Source organism: Xiphias gladius, unplaced genomic scaffold (assembly GCF_016859285.1).
Source record: "Xiphias gladius isolate SHS-SW01 ecotype Sanya breed wild unplaced genomic scaffold, ASM1685928v1 HiC_scaffold_111, whole genome shotgun sequence".
NCBI lineage: Eukaryota > Metazoa > Chordata > Actinopteri > Istiophoriformes > Xiphiidae > Xiphias > Xiphias gladius.
In genome coordinates, this window is record NW_024401403.1 from 1 (window position 1) to 17,500 (window position 17,500).

The window sequence follows — 17,500 nt, forward strand, 5'->3', positions numbered from 1 at the left end:
TACCTGTTCATTTGGGGCAAACCAACATAAGCTACAGTATAATATTTAATTAGTGTTTCCAATTGAAGATATATTTAATATTTAATTTACAAACTGAAAATGTAGTTTAAGAATCTTTACAAGTTTGATATTTACCATAAGACCTGAGTGTGGAATCATTCTTGTCATCTCACTCTCGGCAAGAAGGCAAATAAGCGTAAACCCTACACCTTTAAGTTTCTGCTTTAAAAATTTTATTGTCTGTTTTTGGGGAACATAGATATTATTTAAATATACGGTGTCATTAGCAGCCCTGAAATGCAAATACAATGTTAAAATATAGGAAATGCTACAGTAAAGGATGTTATCTGAAGCTCTAAAAAGATGGTGCCTAATCTGTCAAACAGTTTTCTTCGCTGGGATTCGGCGACAAGATGTCTCTGTGGATAATGTCTTTTCATACAACAACGCTGTTTGTGCACACTCTGCGCAAGCAATTTTTTTTTCCCCCTGAGAAATTAAGTACCCTCTAATGAAGGTTTTTAAATAATGAAAACTGGAACCCTTAATTTGAACCGGTCTAGCATTTCCACTGCATCCACTGTACTGCTATGATTTTATATCCTGCATCAAAATGCATATAGCCTATTTGACCAAATTCAGTTTGTCTGTACATTGACAGTATCATTTTGTGTCGAGCTAGGACAGGGGATGAAATGTAACCCTGCTGACACACGCTTTCACAGTACAAGTGAAATATATAGATTTGCATTGCTAGTTTCACATGATCCCACCAGACAGATCTGAGTGTTTATAGATAAGGAATTGGAAAGAGGTTTTATCTGACATGTTAAAAGAAACGCACACTGACATCACACAGTTGTCCTTCTTCTGGTAGCATACATTTTGAACATATTTCATATAAATGACCAAAAATAGCTATTCAGAATTCATTAGTCACATGGCATGACATGCTTCATTATTCATTAAATGTCCCACGCTGTTAGTGATTTGAGGTCTCGTCATGCAGCAAGATAAGACGTCATCCCACATGTTGGTTTTTATAGTGTTGTGCAAACAGCAGCACTTATATGTCAAGTCCGTTCCAAGATTATTTTTGAGCTCATCGACAGTGAGTCAACGTGTGCACGTGTGTGTGTTTGCCGTTGTACCTCCTTCGAAAAGGGGCTCTCGCTCACATCATCTACAGTGACATGACAGTCCTACTGAACATCACCCCCAGAGCAGGTCAGCGGTGAAAATTTAAAGATCAACCACCTCGTGTCAAACAAAGAGAAAGACACTAGTGGAGCCGGAACTGTGTGAAAAACATGTTGTCTCTGGTTGGTTGTCCTCATTCACACCCTTAATGCCATCTTTGGTTGATTCAGCCCCTGCATTTTTTAACATGCTGCATCTTACATCGGTTATCTCAGTCACACTCAGTTTCATCAGCTCCGGAGGTGCAATGAAATTCTTAATTAAATGTTATTATACCAATTTCCTAATGGAAGGATGAGGGATGAGGTCTGTGCTACTGACCAACTTCCAATCCTTTCACTTCCATTTTCCAAAAAACCTGCAGACACAAACCAAACTGCATATTTGGTCTTGATTTGTCTGTGATTTATATAAGGAATGTATCAGAAAATGGTCACCTTGCCTCACAGGATGCTGCAGTCCTGACTGAGCTGCCCTGTTACCTTGTTGACAAGCTGCATTTGTGCTCTGTCTCCAGACGATGGGAAGCTCTCCTTTGATGAATTCAAAGCCTACTTCTCCGATGGAGTCTTGACAGCTGAGGAGTTGAAGGAGCTCTTCCATACAATTGATACCCATAACACAGAGTAAGTCACTTAAATGCTTTATCTTTTAATTATTTTGTTCCATGGGGGACAGAACTGAGATATAGGTGATGGAGGAGAGGTGGGTGTCGATGAGATGTTTCATGCTCATGCTGTTTGGACAAAATGGAACTGCAGTGGCCACTTTAGCCCACGAAGTATCGTAGTTTTTTACTCGTGTTTCATTCAGTTACATCCAAGACATTGTACTCACGTGTTCAGGAAGCAGGGAGGAATTTGAATGAGGCTTTATTTGAAGATATCATTCACATGATCACAGCGGGTGATTCGTATTCAGAAGACACATCTTAGACAAGGTCCATTACTGACTACATGACACGTTAAAATGCTTTGATGTTTTGCAGACTTCTCTGCATCGAGCATGCACCACGTTGTTTCTACTTTTTTTACCAATGCACATTAAACCTGCCGTACGGACCATCACCTGTATATATATATATATATAAATATGTGCCTGTAAGATACATACATAGATTGTTGTGCAGTATTATCAGAACATATATAACATGCAATAACAACATATACATCTTACCAAATGTAACTACGTGCTTCCATGTCTCTTTCAGAAACATTGAACCATTGAAATTTCAGGGATTTAATCACCAACCGAGGAAGATTTGGCATATATAATCATTTGCTTAGATTGTGTCCCAGCTCAGTTTTTTTGTGCACTAGGAAAATGATCTTGACATGTTTTTAAACCGAAGCTGGACGCACTCAGCCAGCCAGCCAAGTTTTGTAAAAAATCCTGTTGGATTTGTTTATCATTGTATTGCACAGTGCACAGAATATAACATGAAACATCCAAAGGAAAGTGATTCTTGGCTTATAAAATATTTAGAGGAATTGGACCATACTCTGACGAGAAATTCATATTTATTCATAAGCTCACTATTATTCAAGTGATGACCAGCAGACCAAGATGTTAAGAGAAGCACTCCAGGCAGCATCGCTGTGTGTTGTCTCTCTGACAACTTGAACTATTATTACTGTGTGTCATACTAGCTCCCACCCATCTTCCACCTCTGCCCCCTGCTCTAAAACATTTTGTCGAACCCATCAATAGACTTTCTACCGTTACATAGTCAGATACATAATCAACCAAGCCAGAATTACCCCAACAACCATCCCAAACGCCATAGAAACCACTTATCAAAAATGCAAGGATATAATTATGAACTCATGCATGCATACTTTCATGTTTTGGATTTGATTTACTTTTTTTTCTTTGTTTTAACTGCAAAGCACAATGTTACTTTATTTTTGAAACGTGATATATAAATCAAATGTATTATTATCAGTTGATAATATTATATTTACATCAGCAACAGGCCTATAGTCCATTCTCACACTGGATTCTTTTTTTCCATGCACGTTTTTATTACATAGCAACTATAATATTTAGTTATTAACCGTTTTATTATTACATAATGCACAACTTTAACTTTCGTGTCCCTACTCAGTTATACTCTCCTGATCCAAAGGCTCAGAAAGGAGGTCCAAATATACCCCAACAGTGCTTTGCATTTGATGTGACTTGAATGCAAGGTCTTATTAAATCAGTTAAGTTAAGCAAGTGTGAATACTCATCGTGCCTCTTGTGCAGCATTGCTCTGTGGGCAGCCTGTAAGACTCTCTTTGATACTTGTCGTTCCCCTTCAGCGGCTGAATCCTGCTAACAGCCACATGAAGGAGGCAGGGAGATCTCTGTCATGTCAGGAGAAAATTAGCCGAGGTGAAGTTACTGAAACTAAATTAATTACCTGTTGTCCTGGAAAAACACTCACAGGCTATGACCATCCTCCTGGAAGATGAATGAATGTAGATGAAAGCTGTATTTTAGCAAAGCCAAAGAGTGGGAGGGGGGTATTAGTCTCTAGAGCTGTTGTCACTGTCCAACAACTCCGAGATGAATGACAGAGGAGGAGTAAAAGTCTACAGCTATGCTAGCCACGTTAGCATTAATTTCATTACACAGCTGGGGGAGATGAGAATACTGTCATTAGTTCTGAAGGTATCTTTGTCATGCACGTAAATAATTCTTTTACACAAGCTGAGAATCTTGTTCTGCAGTCCTCACCTTATCGTACTGAGGCGCATGCAGGGTGTGTTCAGTGCACCTCGGTATCACTGTCAGGTGTGGTTACAGGTGCAACTCAGGTGCAACAAACTCTCAGTCCGAAAAATGAAAGGGAAACTTTGCTTTTCAGCTTGCTGTTACTGTAAGCTACCAGAATTATTAGCATTCATGTTCTGACCATTATGTTTTAAAGGGAATCTATCCAATATCTGTCAAGATATGTCACTCTGGATCAAAGCCTTGGACAGATTGACTGATCAGCGCTAGCAAAGCAATAATAAGCCTAATGGGTGTATATATATCTATATATATATTCTGCATGATCATCATGTATGAACCCATTATACTCATTTTTGACTTTATTTAGCCATTCAGGCCAACGGCAGCTTTGTTACCTTTTAATGCTGCAATAAAACGGTTGATGTGACTGTTCAGCACTGAGGCTATTTCAAAAAGTGTGAAATTACAAAAAGTGTGAAATTAGCCAATTTAGTGTAGTTTGCATGCATATGTTGAACAAGCCCCTCTGGACGCTTAGGTGTTGTGATATTGTTTAATTTACAATATCCTGGCTGAGCTAATACACCACATCGAAATCTTTTGTAAAATCATTATGTAACAGCAGGATGGCAGGTGACGTGTGACGAGGTAAACAGTTGGGTAAGAACTGGCTGTGACAAGTACCGCGGATATGTATTTGACAATAATATAATAATGTACTTGCCAGACTGTGTTCATCCAGTCCTCATAGACAAGTACAATTAAAAATAATAAATTAACAACTTGATAAAACACAATATGTGTGGGTTTATTTCCACTGTGGTCCTTTTTTGAAAGCAGAGGGGGCAAACTGGCAGATCTCAAGGGCAGGCAAGATATGTTTAAACAGTTAAACAGACGATTAAAACAGAATTAATGACTGACTATTTAATATTAATTTCTTCGACAAAGGTTTTTAAACTACACTGTATCTGCAGAAATCTGAGAGATGGTTACCTTTTTTCAAGCTTCCTAGATGTTTTTAAGATCAACATGTCAGATAACATTAGTCAAACAACCTTGCAGTGCATAATTGTAGCAATTATTCAGTCGTCTGATAGAAAAGGATTAAAAAACACCAGAGGATCCGTTTGAAACAGGTATTGTGTTATGAAAAATGAAAGTTCTCTTGTTTGGGGTGTATTTCTCTGTCTGTGATGAAAAAGGCACTATTCACTGTTTTTTGTTTTTTTTTTTGTGATGAAATACCACTCTTTGAACAAAACGCTCCACTCCGCCCTTCAGTTTAATGTCACATCTTGAAAAATGATGATTGTCAGTGTCTAATAGTTATGATTTGGGGCTGGAATCAGACATATACTGAGTGACATGGTCTTAAATAATAACCTGACAGCCGAAAGGGGAGATCATCGATACTGACTGTTTCTCTGTGACTTCTAGTTAAACTCAACAATTGTCAGTATAACAAATACCACAGATGTGTTTTATAGAAATGATATGAAATGATATTTGAACTCAACAGCAAAACAAATACACCCCTCCCTTCAGTGCTCCTTCAGAAGCTCCGCCCCCCCAAATTCATGGACGCGCATTGCCAAGGCAACGACGCAATGGCGGAATCCACAGCGTCTTAAACAGCCTTGAAGTGGATACTCTTTCTCATAGCTGAAGCAGAACAAACCTTATAATAAATAAACTAACGACATGCGCACAAACACAGCATCCAAAACACAACGGAGTAAAAAGTTACTTCTTTAGGTTGTTTTTACAAAACTACAGTGACAGAAGAGAGGAACATAGGTTTGTAGCTAAGCTAACAAGAAGGGTAACGTTATCTGGCATGGCATTTCAAATTATGCACCAATCCAAATGAATCCACTGTTCAAGCAAACCTTTGTATCTATAAAATCCTTCACATGATTTTATAGCCACATTAATTTTACCCTTAAATCTTCACCTGAGCAGCTTTAAAAGTTTAAACAAATCCGTATTTTTTTTCACTGAAATGACATTCTCACTTAATATTTATTTATTTCAAGTATTCAAACCCTAGATATCCCTACACCTTTCAAATGAAGTCATTTTACCGTAATTGCCTCTTATATTTGTAGTACAGTATCTTGGGAAACCAGGAGATCTCAACAAACTTAAAATTAACTTATTGACTAATGAAAATTCTTTTAAAATGTATTTTAATATTTGAACTGTTGTTTGAATTGTCTGCTTTTATTTGGTCCAGCAGGGTTGTAAAGTTACACTGAATGCAAACTAAAAGTAAACATTTCTGCCCTTATACTGAAACCTTACCATGATAACTTGAAACTATATTTTTTTAATTGTCTTTTTTTCTACAAGTTTTGTTTTTCCACAGATTTTTTTTTTTTTTTAATGAAAAAAGTATATTCCATAGACTACAGAAATACAATGGTCTCTCTGCCAGCGTCCTCAAATGGATCTATTCCTGCCTCAGAGTCCTTTATGGTGTCAGGAAATATACTATGGTGTTCCTCAGGGAGTCTGTTTTGGGTTCTTTTATGTTTTCATTCACATGTTTCACATTGCTGATCTGATCAGGGCATTCAGTCATACCAATGTGAATGATATTACTGATCCCTTTTATTTTTCTAATAGTCTTTACAGTACAGTTGTATTCAACGCTTCCCTTGTGTGTGGTCCATTAGTAAATAATGTACCTTAAAATCTCAAAAGAAAAATTCTCCAGCAACACGAGTAAGAGCTTTTTAGTCTGTGGCTCAGTTTAGAGTCTAACCTCTGCTTAACCTCCTTTGTTGGTGTCTGGCCTCTGTGGCTCTAAGTGTTTTCTCCTGTTTCAACCAACTGATTGCTGCATCACTTTACCGCTACAGCTTGTGCACAAAAGAGTTAAAACCACCCAGCTTCATTCACTGTTACATGGATGTCTCCTTTGTGTCTCTTTAAGCTATCTGTATAGAGGATACAATGGCTAATTGTCATTTAAAAATGTTCTCTTCACCCTTTCACTTTCACCCCTTTCTTTCGCTCTACCTGAAAACACACTCCTGTATGGACATTCATGGCAAATCTCTCAAGGGTTTCTGTTGAAGAATTCAATTACCAGCCCTCTAGCCCACACCTCGAGGGGAAAAAAACTGCAACTAAATATTTCACTTATTCATGACGAATTTCGCTTGCTAACATTTGTCATCACACAATGAGTCACCATATCATAGTCTGTCCAGGAAAAGTTTTGCAGAGATGAAAGATTAGTCTGTCACCTCCTTGGAAACGTCGGTTTTTGAGAAATTCTTCTTATCTAAATATCTCTCTCATTTTTTGTCTTTCAGCAATGTTGACACTGATGAACTCTGTGGTAAGTTGAGTCTTCATCTAAATAAATGCAGCTTTGAATTTAAGTAATAAGAAGCGGTACTCTTCTACTTGCTTTATCTTGCTTCACCTCGCAGACAGGAGCACCATAGATTCAAATGCCATTCGACATTTTCCCAGCATAATGAAAGAACAGTGTTAGACGTGGTCACACGCTCTATGACCAAACCCCTACGGGCTGTGTGACTGAGGTGTCACACCAATGCTGCTTCAACAAAACACCTAAAGCCCTGTCCTAGCTGTTAAACTCACAAAATGTCTCTGTTTTTGTCTTTCTGCTATGAAGAGTATTTCTCCCAGCACCTCGGTGAATATGAGAATGTTCTCGCTGCCTTAGAAGACCTTAATATGTCCATACTGAAGGCGATGGACAAAACAAAGAAGGTGAGATCCGAATGAGCAGACAATCTGATGAAGATCATTATATATAACTACTTATTGTATTCATGGACATTTATTGTATTGTTGGACATTGGAAAACCTGTCACCACTTTTAAGACTGGGTTCGCAGTGTGTGAATGATTTGTGTGTTTCGATTTGAGAGTTATGAGTCTGAAAACTAGGGGTGTGATATTTGTGGCAAACTGTGTCAATCGGGTGAAAAAAAACTGCTAAAGAATCTGCTAAAACTAGGATGCTTTGAGTATCTGGTCAGAGTGCATTAGCTGTTCATATTCAAACAGTGTATTCATATTCATTTACGTCCCTCTGAAACTCATAACACGCACCCACACCTCCACACAGGGAACATCACAGTAACATCTCATGTCGTGCACATAATGATTATAATAAGAGATGTTTGATTTACTCACAGTGAGGCCCGAGCTTCACGCTGCAAATCTCTCCCAGCATGTGCCCGTGCTGTCCAGCTGGCTTCCTCAGATCTCACATTTGTCAGATTTCCATTACAGAGCCAAAAAGGACAACCCAGGGCTCATTCATGCTACTAATTAACCCCCAGAACAAAACATGTTAAGATTCTCTTTGGGCTTGCAGCCAACATAGACGAGGAATTAAACGGGTTGTGGCTTTATTACCAAACAAATCCTCCTTTTGATCATTCTTTTGGAAACTGCTTTATATTCTCTTGATCTCACTGTAGAGCTAAAGCTGAGTACCTTTTACCTTTTATCGGAGAGGAGAAGAAGAACGATGAGGGTGGCAAGACACAGAAAGGCAAACAGACAGAGATGGAAGTAAATGATCAGAGATGACAGAGATATAAAGGAGGCAAATAATAAAAAGGAATGGGAAAAGACTCTGAGGATGACGGCAAGAGGTGGCTTATTAGATCTGCAGGGAGGGCTTATTTTCCTTTCTACCACTCCGAAGTGTCTCATCTAACACATATGACACATGCTGTGAAGCTCAAATCGCCCCCCACGGAAACGGACACATCTCATTGTCGCTCTTTCAGAAACAAAGTGTGGGAGTCAAACTGTTCATTTGTCAGTGGTAGTTTTTTATTAGCACAGACAGAGGTTAAACACAAGGACATCCAACTTCACAACTTAAAAACTGTGTTGACAAAGGTGTGGTAAGTGGTAACGGCAGATAAAGGTTTTGGTTTATGAGGTCCATACAGTATAAGACAACATGGATTTAAATAGATGTAGTTCTAGAAAACCAATTTATACCCCTGACATAAGTTTTTCACTCCAAACGAATGGTATTTTTCTCGGAATGGATTTCAGCAGGATGGGACCTGCAGGAGCACAGCAGTGAATTACATGTGCCCCAAATTGAGCCTTCATTTCTCTAAAGGAAATGAACCATATAGATACTTTTGCAATCAATTTGCAGTCTTTCATGGACCTCAATATGCACCGAGCTGTGATGAGGTGCGAAAACAATTTGCACCTCAAATTATAGTCTGTTCTCCAAGAGAACAGTTGAGAGCGGGAAGTGAGACAACAGCAGAGAGAGAGCAGAAACAGCAGAAGCAGTATGGACGTTTATTTTAAGCTCTTGCTGTGGACTTTTTAAAGCCTTAAGTCAGCTCTCACCAAGTCTGCAGGAAAAACAGGACAAATCCATTTTTTTCCATCAACACTCTTCCGGTTTTTCCCTCACAGACGCGTACAAAATGGAGATTTGAGTTCAAATGAAAACAAATTATTCTGCACAAACTGAACAGAACTGAGGAGTTACTGACCAAAGCAATAACTCAAATCAAATTACTACACTGGACTGAGAAAGAGAGACTGCTGGTGTCTCCCTAGAAAACTCCTGGAAGCCTAATTCATACACAAGTTTTCCCTTCTACAAAGTGTGTGTGATGCCACAGAAGATTTCTATGACCTTAAAATGAGTCATACCAGAAGAAAAGAGAGAGAAGAAATGTATGCTCTTCGGCCTTTCTCTGTCTGTTATCAAGTCCTGGCTGAGCGAGGAGGAGAACAGATGTTGCATTAGTCACAGACTAAAGCTCAGTCGTCTCTGTTGAACTGTGTATGTACTTGAGTGGGCGGTCTCTGGCTGTGGATGCGTGTGAGGGGGCTGGTTGTATGTGTGTGCGTTTGCAAGGTGTTTCTCTCCTTTTGCGATGGAAGATCGTTAGCATGTGCGCATGAGCTAATTTGTGCATATGTGTATGGTTCTGTGTGGTGTGCACACGTCAAACATCCATGCACATGTGCGGGGAGCTTGAACAAGATTGTGCCCCTAAATCAGAGCCAGGCACGTATACGTACAGTATATGTTCGGATACACCTGAAGTTCCATTTTGCAAGGATTCATGCCAAAAGATGTTTACAGGTTTCCCATACACAACCACCCTCTTCAGCTGTGACTCCAAATCTTTCCTAGCAGGTATCAGGTGTTTCTCACCCGCAGATAGAGAAAGTTGAGTTTTCACACTTCACAGATGCTATAGAATTAGGGCTCAACATTATTTCATAATGCTAAAGATTTTAATTCAGAAAAATAAAATTCATTACTAACAGTAAGTAAGTTCAGATTTAGCATAGTGTGTTTACTAAGTGGAGATTTACATATCACTAAAAAGACCACAGATTAGTTGTTACTAAATTTATTCACCCAGTAACTTTTAGGTGGAACTGTTTTGCAGCTAACTGAACCAACCAATGACTGCATATAAAGACTGCTGACATGCCTCCACTTCCTCCCATTGTACAAAAATTAAGCCAAAACATCCCACATCTTGCACCGGTCCCACCCATACACCCACCCGACTCAATCATGGGCACACACACGGCTGTCAAGCATGATGTCACACCATCAGTAAAATGAACATTTGAACATACATCTACCTAAAATGACACAAAACATCTTTGGGAAAAAAATTTATTTGATGTGCACTGATTTTTTAGTTTGGCCCAACATGGAGGGGGCGGGGTTTACAACCTATACTGTAGCCAGCCACCAGGGGGCAATCAAAATGTTTTGTATTCGCTTTTGGGGAGCTGCCATGTCGTCAATCTTCATACAGTCATTGGAACCAACTGATGAAACTAATGTTAGCTTGCTAACATTTGACCCGTTTAAAAAACAGAGCAAAAGAACTGATGGGATATAATCGGTACCTCTGATCTGACATTTGATATAAACTGGAAAATTTTTAAATTTTTCATAAAAATACACAAAATAGCTGCCTCATTATTAATCCCTATTCTAAACTTTAGACTGAATGAACAAATACCGTCAGTTAGGTTAGCATAATCAGATATTTCTCACTCACTCTAAACTGTATGAAAACTACAATTTCTGCAACCCACGTATTTATTCATGTTTGCAATAATATATTCAAAGTCATACCTACATTTACATCTATTTGTTCATTTGTTTGTCCCCCTAGCTGAAGTTATGCTACAGCTTCTATAGCTAAAATGACTTTCTGTTTACAATACTTACACCTGCAATATCTGATTTTCTTTTTCTTTTTTTTTTTTTTTTTTTTTTGGCCACTAGGAACAGTGGAAAGAAGTTGCGAACACACACACTGACATGTTATAGCCTTTTCATTTGATATGTTGAACGTGTTAGCTAGCATTTGCTTATTTATACGTCCAGCAGTTACTGAGTGACATTAGCGTTCATTTGGAGTCGTGTTTCTGACGACCTGGTTGACGGACGTCCAACATTCACTCTGTCTTTTCTCTGTTTGTGGTCCCTACCAACTCCTGATGGAAAGAACGGCTCGCTACCTGCTAAATGCTGCACAATGTTCAACATGCATCTGTCTGTTGTTTGGTGCTGCTTAGGTAGTGTACAGTGGGTTTTTAGAGCTTTTTTGCTAACACAGCTTCTACTGCGACTGAAAATACTCAATTAGAGGAGTGAAAGTGAACCAAAACAGTGAGGTCGTGGGCCAGACAGCTAAACAATGAGCTAAAACTCCCTAATGATCTGATCTACAGGGGAGCTGTAGATTCAGGTTATAATTCTCTGTAGGTTTAATACTACAGGCGACCCCTTTCACATCATTTGATATATTTCTACTATGGAAATATTGATTATAGCGGCTTTATGTTTTAATGGAGCAATCTGATTTGGTAAATTACTACTTTAAAAGTAGCCTGTAATTTCAAAGAATTAGGAAAGATTTTTCACACAAATTTGTTAATGAATTTATGAATAGCTTGTGCAACCCAGGTCCCAGTTCTGCCAAATCACTTGAAGGTGCTCGGTTAGAAAGCATTTCACATGTCTACCAGCTTATTTTTGACATTATTTGATGATGATTTACACTCAGGATTTAAAAAATACTGAGGTGAAATCATTCGGCAAAGGTAGGGTGAGGTATGATAGCAGAGCAGTTTGGGGAATGGATGGAAATGGAGACTGACCTTTACCAGTTTTGTCATGACTAACTCTCACTGAGTGAATGTGCATGCAGTTGCAAGTGTGTGTGCATGTGTGTGTTTGCTGATAGTCACAATGTTAGAGGATCAAAACAAACCCTATGACCAATAACGATTCTGGGTATTTAAAACGAAGAACCTGTCCAAGATTTTGTGTATTTTTTCTCATGCATACAGAATTTAGGTTCTTATCTCTCACATTTTAGGACAAGCTGTTCAATCTTGGGCTAGGAATGTTTGTGAGAGGACCCATGGGAAAAGCCTGAGGCTAATGATCTGCTCGGTATTCTCAAGAAGCTGCTGAAAGTTAAGCTCTCTCACAGGAAGGCTCCTGCTCAGCATACTGTAATTAGGGTGTTTGCTTCAACAGTCTGATACACACATGCATCTTTTAAAGGTTTTACGTGTAGCATTCAGAATACCCTTGTTATTAATGGCACCAGTGGCCGTTAAGTGAACTGCGGTCAGGTTGGCATCGGCCAAAACAGTGACATGGCATATACAAAACTGATCTGAATGACCCGGCGTCACGTTGATGGATGAGATTAGATGAGATTAAATAGGTCTGGCTATGCGAGACTATAGTTTGACTAATACTATGTTTTTTTGAAATAGGATTTATAGAGCGCAGTATTGTTATCAGCTTGCTAGCTAGCACAATATAGGCTAGTGACGTTGTACTATTCCATTCACGTTGCATGTTACATTGACTGAATTTATATGATACGCCGGCTTTAGCTAGCTAGCCAGCTTTATCAGTCACTGTTTGTCTAGCTTTCACTGAGAAGCTCAGCAATGTCAGCATAGCTAAATTTGCTGGATGATAATGCTAACAGTTAGAGAACTAGACATAATATTATAAGTAAGATGTGTTGCCACACTTCTCCATCACAACTCTCAGTTTGCTATATATTTCACATGCTTTTCAGTAATGTTAGCTTACCCGTCCAATAGGAAGAAAGCCAACCTCAAAACAAAAGGAAAGGTTTAATTTCTTAAGTTACGTTACAATCCGTTCACACATTGGCAATAAAAAAGTGATTAATACATGTAAATTGCTTCACACTCTTACATATAGTACCTTTAAAATCGAACCCTTTTCTTTGTACTTACCAACAGACAAAATCACTGAAATATATTTCCTTTCCCTCCCGCTATTTCTTTTTGTATCACACACACACACACACACACACACACACACACACACACACACACACACACACACACACACACACACACACACACACACACACACACACACACACACACATTCCTATTCATGCGGTAGTCATTCTCTAATCTAACTTGCATTAGTGTTTCCCTTCAAACCTTGTTAGTCGAGTGTACAAACAGTTGTGGTGCTGAAAACTGTGGCGACGTACAAATAGCAAACTCTGTTGTGCCAAGCACAACTCACTCCCTTTTGCTTTCTGAACAAAAGATAAATGTATCCTTCACTCACAAAATGATAAATATTGCTTGGCGAAGAGGAAGTTATTTTTTTGGGCGCAGTTTTGATTGAAGGTGCAGATGATTTTTTCACATATTTTGATGTAATTTTTAAAATACTTTTCAACACAATAGAAAATGTAAATACGTCAACCACCACAAGAAACAAGATACACAATCAAGAGCGAAAAAAAATCCCACCATTGGTGTGCCAGAATGCATTCTTTAAAGCTACAATAATCAATGATTTCATAGTAACAATGGATTAAATTATTATTTCATATTCTCAGGGTGATAGCTGTAATGATGAACCCACAGAGAAATATCAACCTCCTTTGCAGTTCCTCTCGGGTGTATGTCGCATTTCAGCGACTTTTCGCTCATTGTTTTGGTTTGGTTGTTTGCTTTGTCAGGTGGCCAGAAATATGACTCCAAATATGTTGCTCTGTCTCTGCTGGATGTGTAAATGGACACCTTTTTTCTATCCTGTTAGCCACAAAAACTTTCTCTTTATTATTTTCATTAAAGTTTAATTAAATGCGACCTCACATTGTGATATTATGTTTGTCCTTAAATAAAAAGCCGTCGAATTAGGCTTATTCAATGCAATTCAAATTCAATGAGAAGAAGATGTATTATTGTAAGGAAGTTTATCAAAGTCAGACCAGTTTTGCGATGGCAAGGCTGATTCACAGAGTTCTCCAATTCATTAATGACTTGAGTTGTAAGTTTGTCCAAAGTGAAATGGAAAAATTGCGCAGAAACTCACGTCCTCACGGTTTTTGCAGGTATTCAAATGCGCTCATTTGAAGCTCGCCGTCTTACATGTATGTATACGTTTTGACGTAAAGATTTGTCCTCAAGTCAGTTGACAGATTGGCGACATCAGACCAGCATGACTGATCAAAGTGAACAAACACAATTTAGGGGGTGGAATTAGCAGATAAGAGATGTAGAATGTGAACACCAAGGGTTTAACATCTTCTTCATCCTCTTCCTCTCCTCTCCTGCAGCAGTCTGTAATCTTTCCTAAATGATTGATCTTGTAGGCATCTTTTAATTAGCTGGGGAGGTCTGGACATTGAGTGGCTCTTGGCTGATATGTGGAACTTGTCACAGCTCTGCTGCCCTGTCGTTCTTCCTACTCTAATTCCTCCTACTCGTCCTGATTGACAGGATTATCAGGGGTCCACCCACCTGGAGCAGTTTGTGACACGCTTCCTGCTAAAGGAGACAACCAATCAGCTTCATTCGCTTCAAAGCTCGCTCGAGTGCGCCATGGAAACCACAGCCGAGCAGACTCGCCAGGAGAAGTAAGAGCAAAGACCTCACAGGCACTTAACACACACACACACACACACACACACACACACACACACAAACAAAATACAGACATACACACACACACACACACACACACACACACACACACACACACACACAGACACACACTGGCAAACAATTAGTCTTTAAAACAAAGGAAAAATTTGTTGTACAATGGCACCCATAATTACAGTTCTCACAGGTAGTCTAATAATTTTGTCGAAACCACACACTCCAATTTACATCTCACATTTTGGACTTAAATGGTGCTTTTATCCAGGGTGCCATGCAGCAAAACAGTTTCTTACCCTGTATTTGTAAAGATCCCCTGCTCTTCCCTGTAATACAGCAGATATCTATAATCCTTTAATATAAATATAAATGTAATCCTTTGTTTATTTGATCACCATGCTGACCCGCTGTCTTTCTGTGTGTGAGAGGCGTGGACCATTGATGATTAAACCTGAGGCACAGGGGGCTGTGTGTGTGTGTATGGGGGCATGCAGTATTCGATCTGGGTGTGCATTCAGAATTCAGGCATGCCCCTGCTGTGCTTGGTTCATTAGTGATGACGACACACCGGTATACAAGTGAAAAGGATTTCAGCTTTTGTAAATGCAGCGGGACGCGTGAAACAAACTAGTTCATACAATCTTTCAGAGAGTTAGAAAAGTTGTCAGACGAAAACTCCCCAAGTCCACTGTCATTACACTGTCAGTGTGGGAGAAGGGGCTCTATCTCTGCACTAGCCCATCTAACTTTTAAAGGGCTATTTTCGTGTGAAACATCCCTTGCATCCATTTTCGCGTTTCCAGGTCACTGAAACACACATTTCGGGGGGGTTTGGGGAAACTACTTCCATTCAAGCATACTCCGACCTTGGTATCACTGGCTCTGCCTTTGATACTGTATGTTTGTCTACATGATGTCCAGAACTGAGAAAATCATGACAAAATATTTCAATGTTTATGAAATGTAACTCTGTTGCAGCATTTCACTATGTCCCTCGCAAGAATAGTTGTCATAGTTTGTCATGTTATTGCGTGAGTTCAGTTGAAAGGATCCTTGTAGGATTTCTGTGCTCTGTCGTGTCCCTTTTCTCACCATGACCATGTTTATACTTATTCTCTCTATTTCTTTCTCCTGTTATTTCAAAGTGGTACTGGCCCTCGCTCCCAGAGCAGCTTCTTTTCCTCCAGCATCCATCTCTGAATTGCCACACTCGAGAAAGTCCCCCGTGCACCTGAATGCAATCACTCTGTTCTTCCAGACATCTAGAGGATCTGGCTGTCTCTGGTGGCTTTAAATAGGTTTCTGTGGTCCGGTATATATGTGTGAAGAGGCTGTGGTCAAACAGGAGCTAATTTTCATGGATGCATGGCATGAAGCAGAGGCATGCAGTACAACAGGGCATAAAATAAAAACGCCTCACCAGGACAAATGTGGAATGTATTTATAGGTTTCTTGAGCAGCGATAATGAGCACTTTTCATGAAACTGGGATGGCTTTTAAAAGGTACTGGATCTTGTTCATCATCTGCTAATTCTGGCCACACACTTTTCTCTCTAGCTCTTAACCTCCTTATTTCTCCCTCTCAGTTGACATAAAAGCTGTTGGCGAACATGACAACAGGAAGGCTGCAGATATTTGCTCCATTACTGATCTCAGACAACTTTAGCAATTAAATTTGCCACATAGCTGAGAATATGACTCACTGGCAACCAAGAGGGACCTGCCACCAGTTCCTCCTCCTCAGTACACAAAGGACATAGATATGTTTGACTGTAGCTCGTAGATTAATTACACTGCATTTCTCCCAGATGTGGAAAGGGGCATTTAAAATCACTTATGGAGTCATATGATTCAACCAAACTCTTCTTAACAAAAGGAAGTCATTGTGAATGAGCTGATTGGGATCTCAGTATTTTAGAAAAAACATAATCACAGATCTTCACATTTAGATTGCAGTTACCACACCATACTGTATATCAGATGTACCATATTATTAAAGCCAAAAAGCCAAGTGCTGGATATAAAGTAGTGGATCAAAGGAATAGTTCAACTTTTTTGGGAAATATGCTTACTTGCTGAGAGCTAGATGGTGCTCGTAGGCTTTGACGGTGCTAGTAGGTGGATTTTGTTACCTCTGGACAGAGTGAATATCCTGCAAGGAATTGTCTTTACTAAAAAGTGTAAATATGAACCATTAATCATTGTTTATGTTACACGTGTAAAGGGTAAGTAATTAATCTGGAATTGCACAAAAGATAGTAGTGTAAAGTGAAAATTTTAGAAAGGCTGGAAGAGAGCCTTTGCTCTACAAAAAATAATGATCACAAACACTCACACACACATATGAATGTGCGCATGTGAATTCACCTGCACACACACAAGCATCCCCACAGACACCCTGAGGTCTTCTCAAAATACGGGGCCAAACAACTTGACAGCAGTAAGATAAATCTTAGGTGATGTCACCCTGCGGCTGCATGTACCTTGTCACTGGCATTAGCATCACTCTCAGACCAACACGACATACAAATATAATGAAAGCCAAGATGAATTTAGGCTTGCTAAATATATTCTCAACTAAGACATAGTATATTCATGAG

The 17,500-nt window shown here is 39.2% G+C and overlaps 1 protein-coding gene across 1 annotated transcript in view; it reads left to right on the forward strand.

The window, feature by feature from the left end:
- Positions 1–1,193: 1,193 nt before the first annotated feature.
- LOC120787087 (N-terminal EF-hand calcium-binding protein 1-like) overlaps positions 1,194–17,500 on the forward strand; it is a 19,518-nt gene continuing 3,211 nt past the window's right edge. The window contains exons 1-5 of the mRNA XM_040122827.1: positions 1,194–1,227; positions 1,718–1,826; positions 7,251–7,276; positions 7,580–7,677; positions 14,742–14,878. Coding sequence (XP_039978761.1) covers positions 1,194–1,227; positions 1,718–1,826; positions 7,251–7,276; positions 7,580–7,677; positions 14,742–14,878 — 404 coding nt within the window. The remainder of the gene's footprint in view (positions 1,228–1,717; positions 1,827–7,250; positions 7,277–7,579; positions 7,678–14,741; positions 14,879–17,500) is intronic.